Genomic DNA, 21,892 nt, shown 5'->3' with positions numbered 1-21,892 from the left:
ATTTGGTATTGAACTGATTTTTTTGTAAAACAAAGGGTTTGATTGCTAGCTAGACATCTGACTGGACTGAAATTCGCCCCGCTATAGTGTGCCTCATGACAAATTGTTCTTAAGCCTCATAAGACAAGTAAAAGATAGTCGCCTTAGATAAATATTTAGATATAAAAGATAGTCGCCTAAGAAAATCAAAAAATTGAAAATAAATATCCTTATTCTACGTCAAATGTTAAAATGTTGTTGTTTATGTGTATGTGTATTTTATGTAATGTGTATTTTATTTAATGTTGCAAAAGGCTAATAGAACAGTTGCGGAGAAGTTGAGTTGTAAAACTTCAAACATAGACCCATTGAAGAAGAGCCTTAAAGACTTTACACTCGAACAAATCCAAATGAAATTCAGCCATTCTTTCTAGTAAACTTAGGTATATAATCCAAAAATAGTCGAATTTCTTTCCAAGTAATCATAAGCTTAAATAACTGGATTTTTGTATCTCTTATTTATCGCTTACATACTCAAAACCCCAACATTTTAATTACTGTTGGGCACCCATTTTCGGCTTTTAAATCACAAATAAACTCTCAACATTGGAAAACATATCCAACACCACAAAGCTTACTCGTTCTCCTGCGAGCGCAGGCGGCCGTTCGGGTTCGTCACGGCGATGGCCAGCTGCTTCGCGCGCTCGACAATCAGCTTACGCTTCTTGGACGACACGGCGTGAGCAATCTCGGCACAGTAGACGCGGTTCTGCATCATCAGGACCTCCAGCTCGCGGACGTTGTGCACCAAGAACTTCTTGAATCCGTTCGGCAGCATGTGGCGGGTACGCTTGTTTGATCCGTAACCAATATTTGGCATCAGGTACTGACCCTTGAAGCGGCGACGCACTCGGTTATCAATACCTTTCGGCTTGCGCCAGTTGGGCTGTAGGTGGAAAGTAAACAATCGATTAAAATTAACCGGATTTTGTAAGACTCCAAAAAATAAAATATTAAAACAATAATGTATTTTTTAAATTATTATGTTGATTTGATCTGTGTGAAATTCAATAATGAAAACTAAACTACAATGGACTTTCGCTAATATTTTTTTAGTTACGTCGCTTCGTTGGGTTTTTACTGATTCGAGCGAAATACTTAATTAATTCATGCATAATTTGTTCACGTATTTTACAACATTCAACAAAAAAGCAAGGATTTATTTTATCAATAATTATTATCAATCTTTCCTAGAGGTTAAATGGTTCAAATTGAACCAAATTGACAGGACGTCTTGGATGGGCCTGAAAAGGAGATTCATAAAATCTCTTTTATAGATCTTAAGGTAATGAACTTATAACTTTGTAAAAAATCACAATAAAGACTGTACGTCACCAGCCCTGTAATCTTACGATATAAACACAGTCGATATGTATAAACAAATTGGACTGAAAAGCAATGGAAATCAACTGAATATTGTTAGGCATACTTACGGCAAGCTTGTCATATCGGTCCGATTGATGACGGATAAACTTCTTCGTCCGCTTCTTGACGATTTTGGGTTTATAAGCTGGACGCAGGGCCATTGTTGCTTCTGTGGAAAAGTGAAATTGAGGTTAGAATTGAATACATTTCCAGAACACAAAATAATTCTTTTGCTTTTAAAATTAAAGAAACAATGGCATTGCTTTACTCAATGAGGAATACTTTTCATATCAATCACTAGAACTTTTCATTAGTTTGTTAAACTTAATGGAATTTTGTCGCATAAATCTCTGGTATGGTATGAAACTAGTAGTAAACAATGTCCATTTTCAACAAATTTAACTTTTTAACATATCTAAAACCAATTTTTCAAACTAAGCGCTACAAACAACAATCTAGCGCTAAACTTTAATAACTTTTTCTATATTTTCACCGCAAAAAACAAGAAAATAACTCACATTTTGATCAGAGTACAACACGCGGCTGATCGTTCAATACGAAAGGAACAACCAAAAAGAAGGTCCGGCGATGGCAGAGAAATCGATGACAGCTCCAGTTGTCAAAATTGTTGAATTTTGACAGTTCACGGGAATTGGCCTGTCAATGTTGGTACACCTGGATACACTGAAAAACACAGTGAAAAGTAGGGATCCTATATTCAGAGATATGCGAAAGTCAATCGAACATTGAGACGAGCATTGAGAGATGTCAGAATCTGAGCCATAATGAACATTGTTATCGTTGCGGATTGAAAGGTATTGCGATTGTAATTAAAAAGATTGTACGAAAAGTTTTGTCGAATAAACAATTTGTTTTACAATGGCAAGTAAAAGTATAGTTTTGTACATGAATGGTATTGTGTGGCCAGCACTAAATTGTATTCCGACTTCCGAACTTACTTCCGACATCATGAACGTCAGAACAAAATTTGAATTTGCTACCAACACATTGTCGGAAGAACGTTCGGAAGTGTGGGAATCGACTTCCGAACTTCAATTTGGTGCCAGCGACATTGTCAGTGACAAAACAAGCTCGATTTTGTGACAGATATCACCGTGCAGTGCTGCATATTCATTTTATTTTCCGTGTGAATCTTGTCGGAAGTGGGCCTTGCTGCAAAAGATATTTTAGTTACTAGATAAAGATTATCGCTTCGGTTCCCTTTGTTCTGCTGTCCGGAACATGTTGTGTATCAAGCTGTCAAATCGTATGGATTTTCCTTCTTTGACATTTAGCCACATTTAGCTCCCCTATCCTCGCCAGCAAAAGATGTTCCGGACAGCGACGACAGCGACAATCTTTATCTAGTAACTAAAATATCTTTTCTTGCTGCCAGTTCATCAGCGTCATAAAAACAGTTTTGGTCTAAATGCACAATATTATGTTCATTTGCATTGTACAGTCGGGATTCGCTGGTTGGGATTTTAATACTTGGGTCACTTTTTAGTTGGGCCACCGCTGGTTGGGCCCCCCAACAAACATTCACTAGTTTAACTAGCATCAGTGTGATGATTCAGTTCAGCACTATGTTGAATTATGTCTGTACTATTTCTTATCGCAACTTCTGTTCAGGCATTGTTCACACAATTTTGGAGAAGTTATACAGCTACAACATCTCATTTTGAAAAACAACTTTATTACCTTATTCGTTAAACCTTTAATAAGTATTTTACTGAGCCTTAATTCAGCTACATGTAAAATCTTCGAAAATAATAACGTAATAATAATTGAGAGTAACATCATCAAGATCTCCATTGAACGTATTGCAATTGCTATTTTCATATAATCATTTTAAAATTTATCTAAATCGGGTCTCGAACTGCTGACATTTGATCATCCGCCGGTAATGTTGCCATCCGCGCCATCCTTGATTTGTAAGTTATGGCTTACTCAATGCAAAACATAAATAATCGTATGGCTGAATACGAATCATAATTGGACTCTTAATCAACAAGTCAATCTGTCAAACTACAGTTGGTAATAACTGTACAAGATTTTTATTTCAACCATTGTTCAGCCAGTTATAACCATTCAACACTGGAAAAAATATAAAAAATAATGTCAGAACGATAAAATAAAATTCGTCTTCAATGATGGGGTTTATGAAAATGTAATGGATTTATGTTCGACCTTGCTCTGAATCTCTGTAGCGAGAAAATAACTATGTACACATATCGACATTTATTTACATTTAGAAAAACAACTACAGTACATAGAAAATCTGTAACAGACATGCAATATGGTCGATTTTTTATGAATTTGTTTGTGTTCACTTCCGCACAACTTTACAACAACTGCATGAATTTTCTTCATTGCTCCAATTTTGTTCGTTATAATCTCCAACAGCTTTATACCTAGATCAGGAATTAATTATGTATCACGAAGCAATTATGTATTGCCCACGAATATAAAAAGCCTGAGTGTTCTTGACAATGAATCCAACAATGTCTTGAAAATGAATTATTATTTTCCTATACAAATATCATCAATTCAAGCCATGGCGATTTTCTTTCAAACGGAAAAAGCATAAACTATTATAATGTTTTCTTCCACTGTGCGATAGATCCAGCAAAGGTGAAATCCAATGGTTAAGAAGGCCAACGGTTAAGAAGGATGTCTAATGCTTGCTTATTAATCTACTATTCAAAATCAATTCGACCACCATTAGAGCATTACAGCTTAGTCGAACAGAGAATTTTGAAAATCATTAGTTCAGCACATTGATAAACTTCCTCAATGTGCTGAAATGTGATAAAATTAAAGCGTTAGTTCGACCTCAAATAAAGGTGGTAAACAAATAAATAGGCCAAGTCGAATATTTGTTGGATTAAATGCTGAGATGAAATCTGTCTAGCGAATTATTCAGCATCCATTTTATTCAGCTATAAAGATTACAAATAAACAATAATTCAACTTAGATGCTTATTTGTAGCTTGTCGTTGTTTGTTGGGTGAAGTGCGCCAATTACCTTGAGCTTGAGCTTGATTGACTGCTCGTAGTTGCTACTCCATTATGACCAGATCAGCTGTTCTTGCACAGGGAACCAACAGATGTTTGCTTGGGTCTAGCACACATCTTCAATGTACAAGTACTGGACTGGCGCCTGCCACGTCAGAATGCAAGTCAATGTAGGGAAGGGAAGGAAATGATGATGCAATCAATCGCCCACTGCAAGCCGAATATACCTCTGCACTTGCCACGAGTTCATGCGGAATTTGTTAGAATTTTTGGGTTAGGTTCGAGAGGCAGAGGTCCGTCTTGGTTAACGAGCTGCTAATGTGATAGATAGGAGAAGGCAACTGATGGAATTTCTAATTGGATGTTTGAAAACGCGCTTCATAGTTCATTTCCAATTCTAGCAAATTACTGTTAGAATATTCAAGTTGAAGGTATAGGAAATGGAGATGGAAACGGTATGGAAGTCCATTTCTAGTTCTAGCGATTGCTACAACATGAGAAATATAGAGAAAGATACATAGTAGGAGAATGGAGCGGACCTGGGATTGAACCCACGACCTCCTGCGTATGAGGCAGAAGCAGTATCCATATGACTATCAAGCCCGCTCACAGACTGGAGTGCGCTAATTACCGAGGAATAACCCTGCTTAATTCGGCGTACAAAATTATGTCCCGTATTCTGTTCAACAGATTGAGACCGCTTGAAGAGTCCTTCGTCGGCGAATACCAAGCAGGTTTTCGTGAGGCCCGATCAACGATGGATCAAATGTTTACCCTGAGACAAATCCTTGATAAATTCCGGGAGTACAACTTGCAGACACATCATCTGTTTATTGATTTCGCTCGAGGGAGCGATTAGTAGAGCTGGTGTGCAAAGAAGCGGTACCATTATCACAAGATCGCATATGCTCCTGAGATTTGCGGACGATATCGATATTATCGGAATTGATCGCCGTGCCGTTGAAGAGGCTTTTGTGCCTTTTAAGAGGGAGACAGCGAGGATTGGACTCACGATCAATACCAGCAAAACGAAGTACATGGTCGCTGGTAATCAACGTGGGTTCATTAGTGGTGGTGGTAGCGAAATGGTGCTGGATGGTGAAAAATTTGAAGTGGTAGAAGAATTTGTGTATCTTGGAACATTAGTGACATGCGATAATGATGTTAAGCGCGAGGTGAAAAGGTGTATTGCAGCTGCAAATAGGGCTTATTACGGACTTCGTAACCAGCTTAAGTCCTGTAGTCTGCAAACGAAAACAAAACTCGCGCTGTATACTACTCTGATTCTTCCGGTGGCTTGAGAGACATGGACGTTAACAGTGGCGTAGCCACGGGGGTGGTTTTGGACATAAACCCCCCAACTAACAATTTTGGTGCTAAAAGCTTCAACTTCTAGCCTTTGGCTGTATAATATTTGAATAAAAGCAGCCAATGCTGAATAAAAGAAAAGCCTCTGCAAATAATCCCTTAAACTTCAACTCGACTATTACCCAAATATCTATCAGCTAGTCAGTGTGCCGAATATATTTAATCTTTTATCGTTTATGCAGCTTTCATATAGTCATAAAACAGCTCTGTCTGAATTAGCAACAAAGCTTATCGGTTAAGAGCTCATGTATGTAACTGAGTTGCTTGTTAGCAACTTCCCACATTACGATGAGTAACATTCACAATGAAAACGTTTTCGCTGTTGTTATAGCACTAACAATATAGCGTAATGGCGCTATAAATGAACTAACGAAGCTTTAAGGCAACTTCTGTATCTTTGAAGATTACACAACGTTTAAGTAAACCTTATATTGCTTCTTTTAATAGCTTATCAGTATGGAACGTCAAAACCGCAATGTTTACATTTGATTTTTGTTGCCGGAGCTGTGTATGAGCTATTGATTTCTGTAATGCAGCTACAATGGTATTCACCTGCTCTTATAGCAACTGACAAAGCGCTGTCATTAATGCTAGCAGTAGCGTAAGAAAACAAGCCATTTAGAAGCGATATTTCTGTTGACGGCTACTGTTAAACGATTAGCAGCAGAGTAGCATCTACACAGATCGAGAAAATGTTGCCTAAAAACAATTTCAGCGATTGATGATGCATAAAAGTTAGGCAACAGAACATGCTGATAGATGTTTGAATAATGGTTGGAATAATGCTGAAAGCATAATTATTAAACTTATGTGCTGAAAGCAGCATGTAGGCCTCTTTCTAACGTTTATACAGCATGAATCTGAAAATAGCGTTAGTAAAACAACCTATAGGGTATGCGAAGAAGCACATCCATAATTTTCTTTGTTATTTACATATGTCAAAGTGACAGTGATGACAGAGCAGCGGCCATTGAATCAGGAGATCAGGAGTTCGAATCTACGTAGCAACAAAATTGATATTTGAGTTTTCACAAAAAAAGACATTGAATAAACTTCCGAAATTTACTCTCCTCTCAAATAATATTTAATCAAATTGAATTCAATGGCTGTATAAAACTTATTTAACAGATTCAAAAAATCTGAATAAGCGCCATTGAAGCGAATTATATTACTAAATGGTTTAGCAAAGATTGAGAAAAAATTGTGTAACATGCTGTAAAGTAGTTGTGCAGACACGTCAAAACAGCTGAATAGATTCGCCAGATTTGCTGGTAAAAGCATTGAATAGAAGTTCTTGATCATATAGCACACATATGCAGCTTGAAGCCGTATAGACGAGTTGAAATAACATTTACATTGACATTAAATGTTAGTTGGCCCCCCCCCCAGAGACAACAATATTAGAAGAAATTTTTTTTTCGAAAAAAATGTTCGGAAACCCCCCCCCCCCCCAGACCAATTTTCTGGCTACGCCACTGGACGTTAAAGTAGGCTGATCGGAGAGCTTTCGGAGTGTTTGAGCGTAAGGTGCTGCGGACAATACTCGGCGGTAAACAGGAGAACGGTACCTGGCGGCGTCGCATGAATCACGAGTTGTACTTGTATGTTGTACAAGCTTAATAATATCCAGCCCTTTATACACCTGGTACAACTCGTGACAACTCGGCAGACTACGGTGGGCTGGTCACGTTGTTCGTATGCCGGAAGAACGTCAAGCGAAGATAATATTTAATAGAGAACCCGCAAGAGGCCGCAGGCTTCGTGGAAGGCCGCGTACACGATGGCTTTTTGCAGTTGAAGAGGACCTGAGGGTGCTCAATGTTCAGGGCGACTGGAAGCGATTGGCCCAGATCGATAAAAAATGAAATTGCAGTGATGAAGCACATTGTTTTCTGAAGGTGGGCGGTAAACGATCGGACCCCGGAATTGATGTTGAAGCAATCTGGCATCGCTGCGCAGCACGGATTATCGACATAATGCTGGTGATACGAACTACACAAATATTGAAGACAATAATATTGTTTTTATTAATTTATTTTGAATTTCCTTTTTCTTTCACTATATGTGGCTCTCTAAATATATGTTTTATTTATTTTCGAATATTTTTCGACATTTTGTTGTTAAGGTTGAAGAACAAAAAAAAATCTTTCAAATTTGTAAACATATTGAAAAGGTTCGTCGCAATTAAATCCTGTATGCAGCTTTTGAGGTCCTGTATTTTACAAAAAAAAGCTTAGAGATGCGGACTCGGCCAATGCGTCCAGGGTAAATAGGACTACGCGATATGATGAGTCGGCAGATAACGCATGTGGCAAATCATCGTTTACAATTGTTTTTATTTCAATAGCTTTTAAATAAATGCCTATTCACAAATTACATAAAAATTCACGGTGTGCAAGGGTGGGGGAGTCTGTCAATGCGTAGTGGACCATATCTTTCATACAAAACGTTACGAGTTGGTAGATGGGGGTTGTTAATTGTTCATTTTGACGTTATGTAATTTGCAAATAAAACCTAGATATCCACCAAAAACAATTCGATGCCTGTAATATTAAAGACACACTTGTGGTACAAGGACCGTGGTATACCACGGTTATGTACCCTAGTACTTATTGTACCATGGTTTTCCGCACGTTGTACCAGCATGGTACAAGGGGACACACCTATGGTACAACGTATACCACCAGTGTGTCGTTAGTATAAGGGGCAAGCCAGAGTAAACGCGACGTGCGATGCGACGCGACGCGACAGTGCAATTTGACAGCTTGCTGATAATGATTGTTATTCTTTTACGTGAGTCGCGTCGCATCGCTCGTCGCGTTTACTCTGGCTTGCCCCTAAAATAAATATTAATCTGCAAGCCAGATCATTCGAAAATTTTTAAACAGCCATATTTCTGGATTTGAGATAGATTTTTAAGCAATTTTCTGGCTATAAAAGATAAATTTCAAGTAATGGAGTTGCAGGTTATCTAAAAAGATATTAAGAATTTTTGGCTCTATATGACCACGTAACGTTTTTTGAACGCGGCGAAGGTATCGGGAAAACGAGGTAACGCAGCGCTGATGCACATCTGCGTAGGAAAGGAGCTACGTGGGCATAGGGCGTTATATAAAAATAGATAAGAATCAAATGGAAGAGGACTAAGTCCGCATATCTCAGTTAAACAGGCATTTCAATATAGTCATTTTAGATTAGTCGAGTTGAAAATTATAAGGAAAACAAATATAAAATTGGAAGCTTCAAAAATAAAACATATCCTGCTCTAAGCCGGCAAGTTTATTGACTGTACAGAAATTATACAAAGCATTGTCGACTTTTCACCACCCTAAGACATAGTTTTATCTAACTTGGGAAGAAATAATTTGTTCAATAAATAAAATGTTTACTCTATTTGGAGAAAACAACACTGAAACATTTCTCATCCGTTTTCTAGCATATCTATTAAAACAAGATCTACCATAACTAAATTACAGAAAAAATACTGCGAAGACTTCAATTCTCTTTGATTTTTTTGTTATTCGGTTGCCGCTGACAGTGTTTTACATATTGCTATTACTATTGTATTTCTAACCGCATATGGCAATTGCTCAAATACTAAGAACAGGCTCATGAAGCATTCACCATTAAATAAGGTGGATCTCATGTCCAGATAATTGCACTGGTAATCATTATCATGAATCTGTCCATAGTATGAAGTAGGTCATTTTTACTACTATGACCGGTTTATGGGTCGCAACAATTTGTGGAGAGATAATTTTAACTTATTTACAATTACAATGGTTTTGCTTTATTAAGCTGAAATTATGAACACCCTCATAATTTCCCGGAGACAGACGAAACATTTTTTTAATGTTTACACGTTTCGTAAAAGGCACTTTTGAAGTTACGATGTTACGTCCTACTGCCAAAAATAGACTATGAACCGAAACAAAATAAAAATCTGCTTTAAAATAAAAGAACGATATTTTGATTCACCAAAACGTAAGATTTTTTGTTCCTAATTGATAACTTAAGAGATTGATGCCGATTGCGAAAAAAAAAAACGAACCCGACCGAAAGTCAAATATTGCTCACAAAAATCTATAATGCTGCAAATTGAGCCGACAAGGTATGGCAGTTTCGTTTTAAAAGTTAATAGATTATGTCCCACTGCATTCCTTATTTTTATTCCTAAAAATGTGCAACAAGTGGTTTCTATTTTCGTCGAAATCGCGTCTCCGCTAGAAAACGCTATCGGAACTGTTTTCTTTGGAAACTGATCCAATTATCGAACAGGTAGCGAATCTAGCCGACTTGGGGTGATCCAAAAAGCGGAGGTGTGTGATCATATCTCTGTTCTATGATACACAGCCTATTAGAAGAGAATCTAATATTCCCCAGACGAGCGTTCACTTCATAATTGCAACCAGTACCTATGGTAGACTTCGGGTATCAATTTACGACTATCGACATCGAACGGGAGCGGCAAGGCTGGTTCACTCTAACGGTTTTACCGTTCCCATCACTTTGCCCTCGAATAGGGGCAACATTTCGCTGTCGCTATTGATTTCCTCCTGAATCACCGGGCTGTCCAGATCGTCGCAACGGGTTTTGAAGAAGAATCTACGGAAAAGATCAAGACATTATGTGAATTGTGCAGCAAACTGACTGGTAAGGAATTTGAAACACACAGACTATTATTACGTGTATTTTATCTGTAGGATTCATAAGAGGTAGTTTCCACTTACCGATAGTTGCCCTTCTTCGGAAGGTTATCCTTGAATTGCTTGAGCGTCGGCGGCACCGATCCAGGGATCTTTATCCGGTATGGTACATCCTCGTCGCAGAACGAGTACACGACAACGGTGAACTCGGTCGGGGCGATTGATGGTTTGGCAGGTATCGGCGGTGGCACTAATGTAGCTGAGGTGGCAGGTGGTGGCAACGGCGGCGGCGGCAGCGGTAGCTGATACCGTTTGGATCTGGAAAGTGGACATTTTTTAGCAAAATTTGCATAAGGTAGGAAAAAAGTGAGAGCGAACCTTCGAGGTTCGTCGTCCAAACGCCGGCTGGTTTCTTGCAACAGGGTTGCAGTATTTGCAAGAGACATGTCGGCATGCATTGTTCGCGACAAAGGCCGTGAACTACTCGTACTAGCACTTTGCATATCCGCATGAATGGACTTGGTGAGCGTGTCCGTTGAGAGTAAGCTGATTCCACTGTCGGTGTTCATCGAAGGCCACTTGGTGTTAAGTTTCCGAGGTTGTGCCGGGGGTCCCATCATACCCATTGGGTGTCCCTCGGGCATAGACTTCGAGTGCCGCATCGACGATTGTGCGCCTAAAATATGAAACGATTAGTACACGTGCACAGCTAAATAGGAACTACTTAATCATTGTAACTTACTCATTGAACCACCACCGAAACCGACCAACTCGTGACGTCGCGCTCGGCTTATGTTCGGACAAGGCGACATCGAGCCGGGTGACCGGTTGGGCGTCTGGTCTGACCATACCCTCATTACGTGCTTATCGAGGATGTCCTGGTCGCTATCATCCTCCACCTGTAGCTTCTGTCGGATGGCATCGGCGAAGGATTTATTGCTTTGCGATTTGTCGGACTGCTTATCCTAAACAAATCAAAGTTAATGTTGGATCGAAAAGGCTGTGTTTGGAGTTGAGAATCGTTTACCTCTTGTATTTTTTTATTGAAAAGCTGTTGGTTCTGCACCTCCTGCAGCCTGCTGATCAGAACAGCTGCAAATTGGTCCTGAGGTAACGGTTTCTGAAAATGTTTTTGAGTTCGAGGGATAATCTGGAAAGCAGAAAAAAAAGTTATGCGGTATGATTAAGCATCGCGAGTCACAAGTTTTGGTTTTATAACGGGCATGAAGAATACGATTTGCTTTATCGAACTTAAATAACAAATGTTTTCAATTGGCATACTTCCCAGATTAATGGAAAAACGCCACATTTGTTCCAATTATGAAGCCGGACAAAAATCCAGCTGAAGCTTCTAGTTATCGCCCTAGGACTTCAATAAGCAAACTCTTGAAAGGAGGCTTCCGAGCCTCTTGGAAGGAGGCTTCCGAGCCTCTTGAAAGGAGGCTTCCGAGCCTCTTGAAAGGAGGCTTCCGAGCCTCTTGAAAGGAGGCTTCCGAGCCTCTTGAAATGAGGCTTCCGAGCCTCTTGAAAGGAGGCTTCCGAGCCTCTTGAAAGGAGGCTTCCGAGCCTCTTGAAAGGAGGCTTCTGAGCCTCTTGAAAGGAGGCTTCTGAGCCTCTTGAAAGGAGGCTTCTGAGCCTCTTGAAAGGAGGCTTCTGAGCCTCTTGAAAGGAGGCTTCTGAGCCTCTTGAAAGGAGGCTTGAGCCTCTTGAAAGGAGGCTTCCGAGCCTCTTGAAAGGAGGCTTCCGAGCCTCTTGAAAGGAGGCTTCCGAGCCTCTTGAAAGGAGGCTTCCGAGCCTCTTGAAAGGAGGCTTCCGACTTACCTGGTTTACCACCAGGGTGTCAAAAATCTTTGTTTGTAGATGACACGGGCCTCTCAGCCAAATGGCGAAGCCTTCGTGTCATTTGTAGTAGATTGCAAAAAAGTTTGGATGTTTTCTTCACTACATACTTGCAAAAATGTAAAATTTCCCCGAATGCTTCCAAAACTCAGCTTATAATTTTCCCACATAAGCCGAGAGCTTCTTATTTGAAACCTTCTAGCAGACATATTGTTAAGGGGCCCTCCTTAGCCGTGCGGTAAGACGCGCGGCTACAAAGCAAGACCATGCTGAAGGTGGCTGGGTTCGATTCCCGGTCCGGTCTAGGCAATTTTCGGATTGTCGACTTCCCTGGGCATAAAAGTATCATCGTGTTAGCCTCATAATATACCAATGCAAAAATGGTAACCTGACTTAAAAACCTCGCTTTTAATAACTGTGGAAGTGCTTAAAGAATAAGAAGAAGCAGACATATTGTTACTATGGATGGGGTTCCAATAAGGCAACGGCAGTCTCACATGGTATCAGAAGCAAATTTCAAGCAGCGCGAAAATTCGGTCGAATTTAGTCAAATATGTGTTTATGATCGCGACAAAGTTTCCACTACGCGAGCTCGATAAGTGCCGGATGTCTTTCCGGAAGGACAACGTGGAGAGAATGTAATATCCTTAAATTAGCGTGAAAAAAAATATTCGGAGCACTTGGCAAGATGGCGGACAGTGCGGCCGGCCTGAAACCGCCAAAGCCATTGGTGTTGGGTGACAATATGGCGAAACGGCGAAGCTGGTATCGTCAGTTCAAATGGTTTTCTGTTGCTACACAGTTGGATGCAAAACCAAGTCCAATTCAAGCAGCAACGCTACTCAGTGCGATCGGCGTTGATTGTGTTAGAATTTTCGACAGTTTCGGACTGCGGGCCGATCAAGAAGATGACATAGACGTGATAGTGCAAAAATTCAATGAATATTTCACGCCAAAATCGTGTACAACGTCAAGCGATATCACTTCAACAAAATTATGCAGAAAGAAGAAGAAGAAGCTTTTGACGTTTTCGTCACCCGTGTTCGTGAACAGGCGAAGAAGTGTGCGTTCAGTGTTTTGCACGATTCGCTTGTCACAGATAAAATAATAGTTGGAACGCGATTCACTAAAATCGTGCCCCAGTTACTCAACGACGATCTTACGCTTCAGAAAACAATCGAACTGTGCCGTAATTTTTAACTCACCTCAATTCAAACAAAGGAGTTGAATAAAGAAGATTAAGTGGAAGTGCTAAAATCAGTTGCGAGTTTAAGAAATATCTGGAAAAACAGGCAGATAAGTGAACGCACCAAAATACGAATTTTCAACTCTAACGTGAAATCTGTGCTGTTATACGCTAGCGAAACATGGTGTGTATCAGTGGAGAACACTCAACGGCTGCAGGTGTTCATTAACAGATGCCTGCGGTATATAATTCGGGCCTGGTGGCCTCACAACTGGATCTCAAACAACGAGCTCCATCGTCGTTGTCACCAGAGGCCGATAACAACAGAAATTCGGGATCGGAAGTGGGGCTGGGTCGGCCACACTCTACGTAGGGCGGAAACGAAATCTGTAAGCAAGCATTAGACTGGAACCCAGCAGGACATCGCAGCAGAGGCAGACCCAGAGGCTCATGGCGAAGAAGCCTCAATAAAGAAATAAAAGAAGTCGACCGAAATCTAACCTGGCAACAGGTTAAAGCGATAGCCGGGCATCGCTCAGGATGGAGATCTTTCAAGTCGGCCCTTTGCACCACCGGAGGTGTACAGGATCCATAAGTAAGTAAAGTAAAAGCTAAAATCAGTTAAACGACAAGACGAGCCGAAATATCACCGGGAGGAGGCATACGAGTGTAATCGTTGTGGACGGAAGCATAAAAGGGGTGTTTGTCCAGCGTTTGACAAAACCTGCAACGCTTGTGGGTGGAGAGGACACTTCGCGGTTAGGTGCAAAGCCAATGAAAATAAATACTAAGGTATGGAAATCCATATAATGTGTGCGTGCCTTTTGTGTATGGCGAAAAAGCTTTCACTTCTACATTCGAACGAGCTCCCACAATAAGCCGTGCAAATATGTACGTCACCATTTGCTGATTACATTTTCTATCATCCACTAATACAGTTGCATTTGGTCTTCTTCCTCACCTTCTATCTATTCTCATTGGTGCAAAGCAAAGAAGAGATTGAATTAAAAACGTTAGTGAAGTGACGGAACAAGTGAGCAAACGTGAAGAAACGGACGCTGAAGAATTCTACATCCACGTACTGGAAGATCAGCATGACGATGACTGGTTTGAAACCATATACATGGATGGAAGGAAATTGTCAGTCAAGTTGGATACTGGCGCCCAGTGCTACCGGCAAGTATTGTTCAAGAACTGCCAGTAGCTATTAAGTCTTCGACAACAAGGAACCTGGTAACGTATAACGGTCACCGAATTCCCGTGATCGGAGAAATCTCTTCCATTTGCCTCGTCAAAGGAAGGTCTCAACCAATCACCTTTAAAATCGTGAAGGAGAATGTCACGCCAGTGTTAGGTCGAAAAACATGTCTAGCTTTCGAATTGATCGCCAGAGTTAATACGGTCGGAATAACAGATAGCGATATTTATGATGGCCTAGGATGTTTGCGTGACTTCGTTTATGATATAGATCTGATAGATGCTCCATCTTGGAAAATTCGACCTTCGAGGAATGTTCCCCATAGCATAAGTAAGAAAGGAACTGTCCTGCATGGAAGCACTCGGTGTGATAGCTAAGATATACGAGCCGACTCCCGTTGTTAATGCCATGGTGTTCGTTCGGAGAAAAGGGAAATTAAGAATCTGTATAGACCCATCACAAGTTGATCAAAACCTACTTAGGAGACATCACCCGCTTACAACTATTGAAGAAATAGCTGCACGCCTCAAAGGCTCCAAGAAGTTCACGATCTTGGATTGCAAAAGAGGATTTTGGCAGATACAGGTTACTGAACGCACATCTAAATACCTCACTTTTGGAACACCATGGGGACGGTATTGTTGTAAGCGACTACCATTTGGCCTGGCCTCTGCTCCCGAAATTTTTCAAAACGTTATGCAAGGTTTAATCGGAGAGAGACATCGACGGTGTAGAATGCTCAATGGATGATATATTGATCCACGCCAGGGATTCGACCGAATTAAAAAAGATTACCGATGCAGTAATCAGCAGGATCAATAAGGCTGGATTAAAACTGAACCGGGATAAGTGCATCTACGATCAAGCTTCGGCTAAATTCCTTGGACACATTATATCGGCGATGGAAGCGATTCGTAAGCTTTCAATTCCGGTAAACAAGCAACAACTACACTGCCGCAAACCGCAAGTCGAGCACATCTGTATATGGGCCTCCATATACAGATGTGCTCGACTTGCGCTTAGCGGCAGTACAGCGGGCTCTAGGAATGATTACGTACCTAGGTAAGTTTATCAATTTGTCCGATATAACAGCACCACTCCGAGCACTGTTGGTGAAGTGCTGGGGAGCGTAACTACCCGCAAATTGAAAAGAAAGCAACAGTAATCCGTTTTGCGTGCCAGAAATTCCACCATTACAACTACGGAAAAGATTTAACTATCGAAAGCGACCACAAGCCACTGGAATCAATATTCCGGAAACCGTTGAACCGTGCACCGCCCAGACTGAAGAGAATCCGGTTGGATGTAGAGCAATACAGTCCCAAAGTTGTCTACGTAAGAGGAAGAGATATACCCATTCCAGACATTTTGAGCAGGGACGTCGCAAATTCGGAGAGCGAGGATGCTGAGGAGGAACTAGAGGTGCACATTGTTCTGCAAATGTCAAAGAGAGGTGCGAATGAATTACGAAACAAGCAGCCAAGGATAGCGAAACACAACTGCTGAAACAAGTGATAATGACAGGATGGCCCGACCGCCGAGATGACGTGGAACCTATTGTGCGTAATTTTGGTGCTTCCGAGATGAACTCTCTGTATATGAAGGAATCGTTTTCAAAGGTAACCAAGTTATGATTCCAAAAACACTACGAAAGAAGATGCTGACTGAAATCCATAGTGGACATCCCGGATTACAAAGTTGCGTGAAACGAGCCAAATGACTTCGGACATTCAAGAAATGGTCAACGAGTGTCAAGTTTTCCAGATGCATCAACCAAATAATACCAAGCAAACAATCGTATCGAAAGAGATTCCAGAAAGGACTATATTTTTCTTGTGGACAGCTATTCTAGCTTCTTTGTCTTCAAGGAACTACCAAACATGTCTTGTCGCACCGTGGTTACAACACAACACAAGGAATGGTTTGCGGTACATGGAGTGCCTGCAATTTTTGAATCAGATAACGGGCCCCAGTACTCCTCAGAAGAGTACAAAGCTTTTGCAGTGAAGTGGAATTTTGACCACGAAACATCTAGCCCGCACTTTCCTCGAGCTAATGGTCTAGCCGAGAGATGTGTTCAAACAGCGAAACACATACTCAAAAAATGTGCGGAAGACGAATCAGACGTGCAACTAGCATTATTACATGCTCGAAATACCCCTAGATCCACCGGGCTACCAGCACCAAGTGAAAGATTGATGGGACGCCTAACACGAACAAACTTACCAGCAACCGATGTACTTCTGCAGACGAAATTAGCTACGGGCATTCCGGGAGAGCTAGCAGAAGCACGCAAACAACAGAAGCAGTATGCTGACAGAGGAGCAGTAGAGAGCGCTGTATTCCAACCAGGTGACGCTGTACTTCTACAGAACTGCAACACAAAAACATGGAAACCTGCGATTTTTTGCTAACAGTTTAATGAAAGCACTTGAACACCGGCGCAGCAAAGCAAACGGGTGTCCCATCTGGTCCAGCACAGAACGAAAAATTCAGTTCCCAGATCGCTCGGCACACATCTTCATCACTGACGTCAAGTCAAAGTCCAAAACATCACGAGTAGTCTCAATGGCATAATAGAGCGGAGATGTGAAATCGTTAAAAGATGTCTTGAACTGTGTAGCAAAGAATTCGCATTTGTCAGCAGGAACACCATTCAGTTGCATTGACCTAAAAATACCATCTTCGTTCAGTTTGGACTACACAAATGTCCAGAATTGCTTAGGGTTTAATCGTAGATTTCGTTGAGTACGGCTGATGTGTCGGGAATACAACAACTGATTATAGCTTATGTACACACTGCTGGCACTTTTAAACTGTTACTTGTAATACATGGAACGATAATTGCAGTATCTACGAAGTGCAGAGGAACGACGATGTTTCAGTATTCGTAATCTGTGGTTGGACCACGCAAGCTTTCGTGCAGGTCCTACGAACGGAACATGAATGGCAAATGCACGAGCAATAGGTACTATCGGCAAAAAAATCCACAGCAACGTCGACGTTATCAAATGAGCTCATGCAACCCCAATCAACTGCAAGTAGCACTTCATTTAGCGCGGAGTAGTATGCTTTTCGGAAGTCATAACTGCTCGAATTATGTCCTGAGTGGCATTGCGCCCCTTGACTCGAAGCGAGCAAACCAAGCAAACTATCATAAGAAAGAGCTGTCGAAAGGAGATGCACAATGAGGCCCCTGATTCAAAGGTACGACAACTCCAATGTAAGCGGTGGATGGTAGATATCAACATGTGTTAACGGTTCACTGAATCGTTTGCCAGTACGAGATCAAGTATACGGTCATTTGAATTAACGAATCGAATCTATGTCAGTACATGAAAGTTGAATTATCAGCCGAAAACCAGAATATCGCCAAGATTACTCATACGATTAGGTGGCAACTACACAATCCCAATGCTGATAATGTATCCAGGCATAATGACTCGAACCCATAACTATTCAAGGGTATCACTGACGACAGCAGATTCACGAACACAATTGAATTTTGATGAGTACACCACCACCACAAGATTTACGGCTATTCAAAGGATTGCTATCAGTTCTAAACCCAGTAGTGGCATCCAAAAAGGTTTGCTGAGTGTATGGCGTGGTCGAGCCAAGTTTCGGTTAATACAACGACGTTGTAATCTCCTTCGCTTGCAGCCAAAAAAGTCATCTATTTTGATGCGAAGTCTGCAATCATTCTGATAATAGATGCTCAAACTGCCGTTTTCGTTACTGATGTGAGAGTGCATAGTACTGGGATATTGGGATTTGGGGTGCATCAATTGTAGTAGGAACTGCTAGTCGTGGTTTGCGGGATCGTTCTGGAATGCGATCACTCGATTGAGGGCGGGTGCAGTATCTATGCATGCTTCGGGCGGACATATACTGTTAAAGGTTTTATCTAAACCAGTCAGTCGGTTGAGCTGCAGTATCATGAGTCGAGAAGAGATGGAACAACAAACAATATCGTGCATTCTTTGTCGGGAAGCGGAGATTGGCGGATGTTGTACCTAAAACCCGTTGAAATTAGTTGCTTTTTAGTCATTAAATTATTGTCTCTTGCAGTGTTTCTTGAGTTCACTTCCTGATTTATGTCGACAACTGGTAACTGTTTTTAACCCATTTACGCTCGGAGCCCATTAATGCTCGCTGAGTGTATACAAGAGCTATGCTGTTTTAGGACGCTGAGATATGTAATATGAGTTAAAGAAACGACTCCATTAAAACGGAAATGTGCTGCAACAAATTCTATGCTGCAACAAATTCGTTATTGACGATGGCGAGTTTCCGCAGGCGATGCATTAGTTGATTACCAATCAGTACCGCGCCCTTCCTAGAGCGATACATACCAAAACACTGATAATACAGAATTCCTTTACCTTGATAAAACCGCAAATAGACGACCCGAACATTATGAATAGTTTCTAACCAAATTGCCACAACAACTCTACAGAACCAGGAAGTTTGACACTTGTAGAGCAGCTTTCCTTAGCCGTGTGGTAAGATGCACGGCTACAAAGCAAGACTATGCTGCATATGGCTGGGATCGATTCCCGGTCCGGTTTAGGAAATTTTCTGGACTTCCCTGGGCATAAAAGTATCACCATGTTAGCCTCATGGTATACCAGTGGTTCTCAACCTTTTTCTGGATAGGTACCCCTTCGAGCATTGACCTTCATTGAGGTACCCCCAATTTTTCACTGTAAATGAAAATAAGCATTACTTAAGATATATGACCAGAAAACTAACTGGGTATTTGGCTCACTAAAAAGTTGTCTGAAGTTTTAGCTATTCCGTGAAGCTTCCAATTCAAATTAAGTGCAGACGTCAAGGTTCCTATAAGGCTTTGAGGACTTTTGGAGGCTTCCGAGCCTTTAAAAGGAGGCTTACGAACTTCTTGAAAATAGACTCCCACGCCTTTTAAAATGAGATTTCCTAGCCTCTTAAATTGACGTTTAACAATTCATGTACTGAGGATCGAAGCAATCATCGCGCTCGGACGGTTGTGTTTATTTTTTGTGACATTTTTTTTATCATGTTTCTGACCAAAGGTAAAATAATATAAAAAACCATAAGTCGATTTACACAATGCTCCAGCATAAGAAGGAAGCGGACAGCACTTCATCTACTTCGTCAAGATTGGTGGTCATTGTCATCAACACTCAGCACTACAGTTGTTACTGTTACCGAAGGCGGATAGCACCATCTTTGACCAATGCACGAATGCAATGACCAATGCAGCGAAAATATTCATTCAAGAATTCAAGATTCACAACTATGGACATCTTTTGACTGGAAATTATTGAGTATAATTTTATTTATTTTTCACCTTATATTAGAAACATTTTTTGCCTTTCTCGTATACTAAGTATACGTAAAGGCTATATGTTCGCTCCAAAAATGAACTTTTTTTAGGAGGCCCGGAGACCCATAGTGTTAGATACCAATCAACTCAGCTCGACGAATTGAGGTGATGTCTGTGTGTGTGTGTGTGCGTGTGTGTGCGTGTGTGAGTGTATGTGTGTGTGTATGTGCGCACCAAAAGAGCAAAAAGTTTAGCTTACTTTTTTTGCACTTACCCTCAACCAATTTACTCGCAACAGGTTGCATTCGATGCAGTATACTGCCCAATTGTTTCCTATTGAAAATTGGCCGGATCGGACTATGGGCTTGGAAGTTATGGCCAAAATACTTTTTCTCATGAAAAAGCGCGTAAAAAGGTCTAGCTCACTTTTAATGAACTTACCCTGAACCGATACCCTCGCAACATGTTGCATTCGACGCAGAATCTCGTCTCATTATTTCCTATTGAAAATTGGCCCGATCAGACGATGGGCTCAGAAGTAATGCCCAAAAAACTATTTTTTTTAACCGCACGAGAAAGGCATCATCACCGCTAGGTGGATTAATCTGGGTTTTTGCCTTTCTCGTATACTAAGTATACGTAAAGGCTATATGTTCACTCCAAAAACAAACTTTTTATAGAAGGCTCGGAGACCCATAGTGTTATATACCAATCGACTCAGCTCGACGAATTGAGGTGATGTCTGTGTGTGTGTGCGTGTGTGTGTGTGTGTGTGTGTGTGTGTGTGTATGTGTGTGTGTATGTGCGCACCAAAAGTACAAAAAGTTTAGCTCACTTTTTTTGCACTTACCCTCAACCAATTTACTCGCAACAGGTTGCATTCGACGCAGTATACTGCCCCATTGTTTCCTATTGAAAATTGGCCGGATCGGACTATGGGCTTGGAAGTTATGGCCAAAATACTTTTCTCCATAAAAAGCGCGTAAAAAAGTCTAGCTCACTTTTAATGCACTTACCCTAAACGGATTCCCTCACAACAGGCTGCATTCGACGCAGTATCTTACTCCATTGTTTCCTATCGAAAATTGGACGGATCGGACAATGGGTTTGGTAGTTATGGCCAAAATACTTTTCCTCATAAAAAAGCGCGTAAAAAAGTCTAGCTCATTTTTAATGCACTTACCCTGAACGGATTCCCTCACAACAGGCTGCATTCGACGCAGTATACTGCCCCATTGTTTCCTATTGAAAATTGGACGGATCGGACAATAGGCTTGGTAGTTATGGCCAAAATACTATTTTTTACCGCACGAGAAAGGCATCATCACCGCTAGGTGGATTAATCTGGGTTTTTTTTATATCAGGCTATACCTTAAACAGCCACAGCTTTAATTTGTTTTTACAGAACACACTCAGAATTGCTAGTTTTCACGAGAGTTTACACCAACAAGTGAAATATTGTTGCTATTACTAAATGCTCATCCTTTCCACGGAATGAAATCCCGTCAAATTACTCTGTGACAAATGGAATTGTAATATCCTTTTATCTTTATCATCGGTGACTTGGTTTAATTAAATACGATAGTTTTGTTTATTGTTTTAGAAGTTCTACAGACTACAAAGGATATAAAATTGTATTCCTCATGCTTTCTTACTTCACCGATTTTGATTGTTTGAATTCGTTGATTCGAATAAGTGATCAAAATTTGATTAGCATGACTTTTGAAATACTCTCTTTCACTAATATTCAAGTTCAATAGTTTACATTAATATTCTTAGTAATTCGAATATATACACTAAGTGATTTGTGCAAATTGCTTTAGCTGTTTTTAAAATGATAAATAAAGCATACAAAAGTGTTGAATAACGATCGCTTCAGCTGACTGCAATAGAGATTCATATATTGCCGAAATATGTTTCTT

General features: G+C 40.7%; 2 protein-coding genes across 9 annotated transcripts in view; both read right to left on the bottom strand.

The window, feature by feature from the left end:
* Positions 1-478: 478 nt before the first annotated feature.
* Positions 479-2,072, bottom strand: LOC134226057 (large ribosomal subunit protein eL32). 2 transcript variants are annotated; one of them, XM_062706569.1, is made up of 3 exons: positions 1,923-2,072; positions 1,473-1,573; positions 479-925 (listed from the first exon to the last, which is right to left on the bottom strand). In XM_062706569.1, exons 2-3 carry the CDS (start codon positions 1,563-1,565, stop codon positions 614-616), a joined length of 405 nt encoding a protein of 134 aa, XP_062562553.1. In that variant the 5' UTR covers positions 1,566-1,573; positions 1,923-2,072; the 3' UTR covers positions 479-613. The 2 variants fall into 2 exon arrangements, with proteins under 2 accessions (XP_062562553.1, XP_062562554.1); XM_062706570.1 differs by having other exon boundaries at positions 1,473-1,570; positions 1,923-2,051.
* A 5,736-nt stretch (positions 2,073-7,808) lies between these two features.
* LOC134223222 (axin) overlaps positions 7,809-21,892 on the bottom strand; it is a 105,873-nt gene continuing 91,789 nt past the window's right edge. For all 7 annotated transcript variants that reach the window (XM_062702365.1, XM_062702364.1, XM_062702361.1 and 4 more), the window contains exons 6-10: positions 11,464-11,586; positions 11,179-11,401; positions 10,815-11,112; positions 10,521-10,754; positions 7,809-10,395 (exon numbers count right to left, since the gene is read on the bottom strand). In XM_062702365.1, coding sequence (XP_062558349.1) covers positions 10,269-10,395; positions 10,521-10,754; positions 10,815-11,112; positions 11,179-11,401; positions 11,464-11,586 — 1,005 coding nt within the window. In that variant the 3' untranslated portion in view covers positions 7,809-10,268. The remainder of the gene's footprint in view (positions 10,396-10,520; positions 10,755-10,814; positions 11,113-11,178; positions 11,402-11,463; positions 11,587-21,892) is intronic.

This window comes from Armigeres subalbatus, chromosome 3 (assembly GCF_024139115.2).
Source record: "Armigeres subalbatus isolate Guangzhou_Male chromosome 3, GZ_Asu_2, whole genome shotgun sequence".
Taxonomy (NCBI): Eukaryota; Metazoa; Arthropoda; class Insecta; order Diptera; family Culicidae; genus Armigeres; species Armigeres subalbatus.
Note: the sequence above shows the minus strand (reverse complement) of the source record. Positions and strands in the feature narration are given on the sequence as shown.

What these genes read in the sequence shown, in the direction of transcription:
- LOC134226057 (XM_062706569.1), bottom strand. Translation starts at nt 1,565, where the DNA reads ATGGCCCTGCGTCCAGCTTATAAACCCAAAATCGTCAAGAAGCGGACG. An exon ending in ACCGATATGACAAGCTTGCC is followed by an intron (nt 926 to 1,472) that starts GTAAGTATGCCT and finishes TTCCACCTACAG; the next exon opens with CCCAACTGGCGCAAGCCGAA.